Raw genomic sequence first — 4,438 nt, 5'->3', positions numbered from 1 at the left:
TCGCTGTGCGAGGGACAGGATGGTCCAGCTCCTGCGTTCGCGCTGCACCGGCGTTGGAGCTGCGACGACGCTCCAGATCCGGAGTTGCCGCCAGTCTCCACCTTGGACCGCTCCAGCGCAATGCGGAGGGCCATCACCTCTTCGTAGTCAAGCTCGGAGCCGGAGTCGCTGCTGGAGCTGGACATTGTAGTTGATGAGATCAAAATCGGAGAGGGAGAGAAAAGGACGGAGCGAGAGAGAGAGAGAGTGAGCTAGGGTTTGGAGCGAGGCGTCCGGATTGTGGTTTTTTTGCGGGACATATGTGGGGGCGGTGGTGGGCCGGACCTGACAGACAGATGCGCCCTGCCCGGGCCGCCCCATATCCATCCTATATTTGGGCTGGATATTAGGGGCGCTGGTCAGCCCGGTCGTTTGTTCATGGTTTGAAAGATCTGGTTGGTTTTTCTTTTTTGACCGGACAATGACCGGACGGCCTGTCCAAGCGTTTGAGACTGGTATGAAAGGCCTGGCTGTAGATGCTCTAATTGCCTATTTTCTTTTCTGACTTAATATCACTGTGCACTTTGATGAGGGTGGAAAAAGAGCGCTCGTCGCAGCAGATCGACACATTTTCTTGTCCGCCTCCGCTCTCTTGGCCACCTCGCTCTTCCCTCGGGCGGAAGCCAGCTTATCGTTCCAAACCGCTCATTGGCTCTCGGCTCCCACGGTCTCACCCACGCTCGCTTCTCGTTCCAAGGGTTTGGGGTTTGGGTTCGGCGGGGTGAGACGGTGGTTTGCCCGATCTGATTGACCTAGAGTTAGAGGCGGGAGGGCATGTCCAACCCACCGGCGAGCCCCTCCGGCGACGTCGGGAGCCGCATTAGTGGCAGCCTCGCGGCCGGCGGCAGCAGGGAGGAGCGGGGCGCGTTCCTGCCCATCGCCGACATCAGGCGCATCATGAGGAAGGCCATCCCGCCCAACGGGGAGATCGACGAGGAGGCCGCGCAGGAGCTCGTCCCCGAGTTCGTCCCCTTTCATCACCCGCCGCTATTCGGTCTCCGTTTGGCTTGAACGGCCTTTGCCCTTTGGTTTCGGCGGCTGACGCGTCGGTGCTTTGCAGGGCGAGGGGCGACGGATGCAAGAGGGCGAGGCCGGAGGCCATGGCCGGCGACGACCTGCTGCCCGAGATGGCGAAGCAGGGGTTTCAGGCCTACCCGCACAAGAACAGAGTGGTGCGTATACCGGTTTGATGGATGTTTGGGTAAATCAAATTGGGTGGATTCAGAGATGATAAGGGTGGATTGATTTACTAACTTGGTCTGATTGGTTTATCATCGATTGCAAAGTTTAGATAAAGGGTTCATCTCGAGGCACTGCTTTTGGCACCAAATTGGGTGGTTGTTCTCCAGAACTTTCTTGCCCCTTAAACAAGCCGACCTTTGCTTCGCTACACCCTCCCTAAAAAACCTTTAAAGAAGGGTATTTCGTATTCAGCTAATTATCTGATTGTTGTTTCCGGCTAGACCACTTGATCAGCCATTGGTTTCTCTGTAAAAGTTATGTTATCTTGTACCATGGAGAAACCACTCCTACATTGCATAACCGTTGTCTATCTTGTATTAAAGCTGTCTCATCGTGCAAATTTCAAGCTCTTGCTAAATTTGAGCATCCATGTTATCTCTGTGATGACACCTTGTTTTTCAGGAGCTCCCTTGCACAATGGAGGCTGAGCCAAACCCATTGCCTGTATCTGATGCCAGGGATTGGTCTGAGCTCCCACTCGATGCGCTTTCTGCAATCTTCATGAAGCTTGGGACCATTGAGATCCTGATGGGTGCCGGACTTGTGTGCCGCTCATGGTTGGTGGCAGCCAAGTCCCCTGAGCTGTGGCGTTTTGTGGACATGACCCGCCACAAGTTGGTTTTCTCCAAGGGGGGAAACGTCATGTACAAAATGGCAAAGGTGGCTATAGATCGGTCTGATGGACGGATGGAATCGTTCTGGGCTCAGAAGTTTGTCACTAGTGAACTCCTGAATTACATTGCAAGCAGGTAATTGTTCTTTGTGTCCTAAATTCCCATTCTTGAATTTCAGCATTTGGTCTCTTACTCTGTATGTGTCACACTCTGAAACCTATCAATCTGTAGTGCTGACACACTGTTTGCAGTATTTAGCACGCACATAGTAGTTTAATTTTCGCTAAACATGTCAGCGTTTATGATATATTATTGAGACATATGTAAAATAGTGTTATCTTCATGGGATTCAAAGGACAGCCAAATGCTTTCTGTATGGCTATATTTGTCTCAACAAATAGGGTATTTAGGACAGGTCGCTTATGGCCAAATAATTTGCCTTGAGGTACTGACTCTTGTTAGATATTTACGGTACATCGTTATATGATATTTACGACAGGCTACTTATTGCCAAATGTGAAACTCATTTGATATTTATCATACGTTTTTTTTCTAACTGTGAATGATTGTAGGAGAGTTTCCTACAGTCTTGTTGTTATATTAATCAAGGATCAGGGTTACAAAGTTACATTGTATTTACATAGCTATCACTACAAGCTACTTAGTGTCTCACTGTAAGAGGAGATGAAAAAGTAATGCTAATTAGTAGGATACTTTTTGAGAAAAGCAACTAGTGACTAGGGCAGGCCCCCAACAAGGTCGGCTATGAAACCCCCAAGGGCAGGCTTTGTTCTATGCCTGAGCATCTCGAAGTCTTCCTTTAAGGACAAAATATGTTTACTGTTTAAACTTGTTATGTAGTCTTACTGTACTTGTCTGAGTTTACTCGGTTCATGTGTGTCTACTTTCGTACTTGTCTCTGCAGATGCAACTCATTGAAGAGCATTCGGCTCATCGGTGCCTATTACTTTTGGGATGATGAGGACGTAGTAATTAAGCTTGCAGCTAAATGTCCAATGCTAGAAGAGATAGAGTACTCTGGTCAGAAGCTGACATGGGACTTTTTCAAGGGGATTGGTGCAGCGCGCCCAGCGCTGAAGCGTCTAAGAGTCTGTTTGCCGTGGTTCGATTCAGATTCAATAGAGCGTGAGATCAGGATGGAACAGCGCCAAAACGACGAGGAGGAAGAGGAGGAGGAGGAGGAGCCTTATGAGGCCTGGGAGGCGAGACACAATGAGGAGGCCTTCGCCATAGCAAAGAGCTTGCACGAGCTGCGGCTCCTTCAGATGGCAGGCTACGGCCTGACTAAGAAAGGGGTGTATGCCATCCTTGAAGGCTGCCCCCACCTTGAGTTCCTTGACCTTAGAGAATGCGGCCACCTCCTAGTTGACGCTGAACTCAAAGCTCGCTGTGCCAATATCAAGCATGTCCGGCTGCCAGGAGCATGGCCTCACGCTCATTGCCCAGAACTTGATACCATTGAGGAGGACGAAGGTGAAGTGATCGAGATGCCTAATCTCTATGAAATAGAGGCTCAGGCTCTCCACAACGAGGCAGCGATGGACAATGATGACTACGGCGAGAACTACTGGGATGACTACTCGCTCCCCTCCCCCCCTGGCTCGCCTGTGCCGACCTACTCCATGGATGATCCCAGATACTACTGGGAGCTGTAACAGGTGCAGCTGTGCCATGTTCAGTAGTCCAAATCACTGTCTTGGTGTTTTGGATCCTGAAGAGCGTGTGTGTATCCCTGCAGGAGAGCTTTTGATGTACAGGCAAGCCAAGGGTGCTTTTGAACCATCTGCCTTTAGTGTGCGTTTTACTACTTTGTGTAAATGGTTGGACGGGCAGCTTGCAAGTGTCGTACTACGCAGCTCTATTCTCACGTTAATTGCTTGAACCTTTACCTGAGCTTATTACTTGTGGTCTGAACTTTTAACAAATACTCCCTCCGTCCCATAGTATAAGACATTTTTGCAAGCTAAACAACTTATGTTGTGGGACGGAGTGAGTATAAGAACAACTTATGGGAGTGGAGAACAACTTATGGGAGTGGAACATGCTAAAAGTAAATTTTATAAAGAAAACATCGACAATCTTTTATCCTACAGAGTACAAATGGCGCAACTTATCATGCATTTCGATGGAACTTTGTTAGGTACCCCAATATTTCATATTTTTACATGTTTATAAGTATATTAGCCATAAAGTACGTAGCCAATTTGTAAGATAGTCCTAAAACAACTTTGAGAATATGACGTTAGAAGAACGATCATATTGAATCGACCCAAGACTTGTTTGTTATACTTTGAGATACAATCGTCAGAAGTCAGTTGTTATAACATGGAGTGTTAACGTGTGAATTAGTTCCTCAGGTCATGAGAGTATCATAGTCACTTCTTATCGTACGATGAATTTTGGGGTCGCTCAAACGTCATCTGTAACACGGTGATCATAACGACAACTTACAAGTTCATCAAAAAGTTTGACAAGGGACTATATAGCTCATGAGTGGGATTTGCTCCGACGACGGTGGAGAG

General features: G+C 48.3%; 1 protein-coding gene across 1 annotated transcript; it reads left to right on the top strand.

Moving 5' to 3' along the window:
* The first annotated feature begins 610 nt into the window (after positions 1-610).
* On the top strand, positions 611-3,809 carry LOC123071906 (putative F-box/LRR-repeat protein 23). The gene is made up of 4 exons (XM_044495484.1): positions 611-1,001; positions 1,100-1,211; positions 1,684-2,030; positions 2,821-3,809. Exons 1-4 carry the CDS (start codon positions 814-816, stop codon positions 3,569-3,571), a joined length of 1,398 nt encoding a protein of 465 aa, XP_044351419.1. The 5' UTR covers positions 611-813; the 3' UTR covers positions 3,572-3,809.
* The last annotated feature ends 629 nt before the right edge of the window (positions 3,810-4,438 follow it).

The sequence above is a fragment of the Triticum aestivum genome, chromosome 3B (genome assembly GCF_018294505.1).
Source record: "Triticum aestivum cultivar Chinese Spring chromosome 3B, IWGSC CS RefSeq v2.1, whole genome shotgun sequence".
Lineage (NCBI taxonomy): Eukaryota > Viridiplantae > Streptophyta > Magnoliopsida > Poales > Poaceae > Triticum > Triticum aestivum.
The sequence above is the reverse complement of the archived record's forward strand: the minus strand, read 5'-3'. Positions and strand labels throughout refer to the sequence as shown.

What these genes read in the sequence shown, in the direction of transcription:
- LOC123071906 (XM_044495484.1), top strand. Translation starts at nt 814, where the DNA reads ATGTCCAACCCACCGGCGAGCCCCTCCGGCGACGTCGGGAGCCGCATT. An exon ending in GCGCAGGAGCTCGTCCCCGA is followed by an intron (nt 1,002 to 1,099) that starts GTTCGTCCCCTT and finishes GGTGCTTTGCAG; the next exon opens with GGCGAGGGGCGACGGATGCA. An exon ending in ACCCGCACAAGAACAGAGTG is followed by an intron (nt 1,212 to 1,683) that starts GTGCGTATACCG and finishes CTTGTTTTTCAG; the next exon opens with GAGCTCCCTTGCACAATGGA.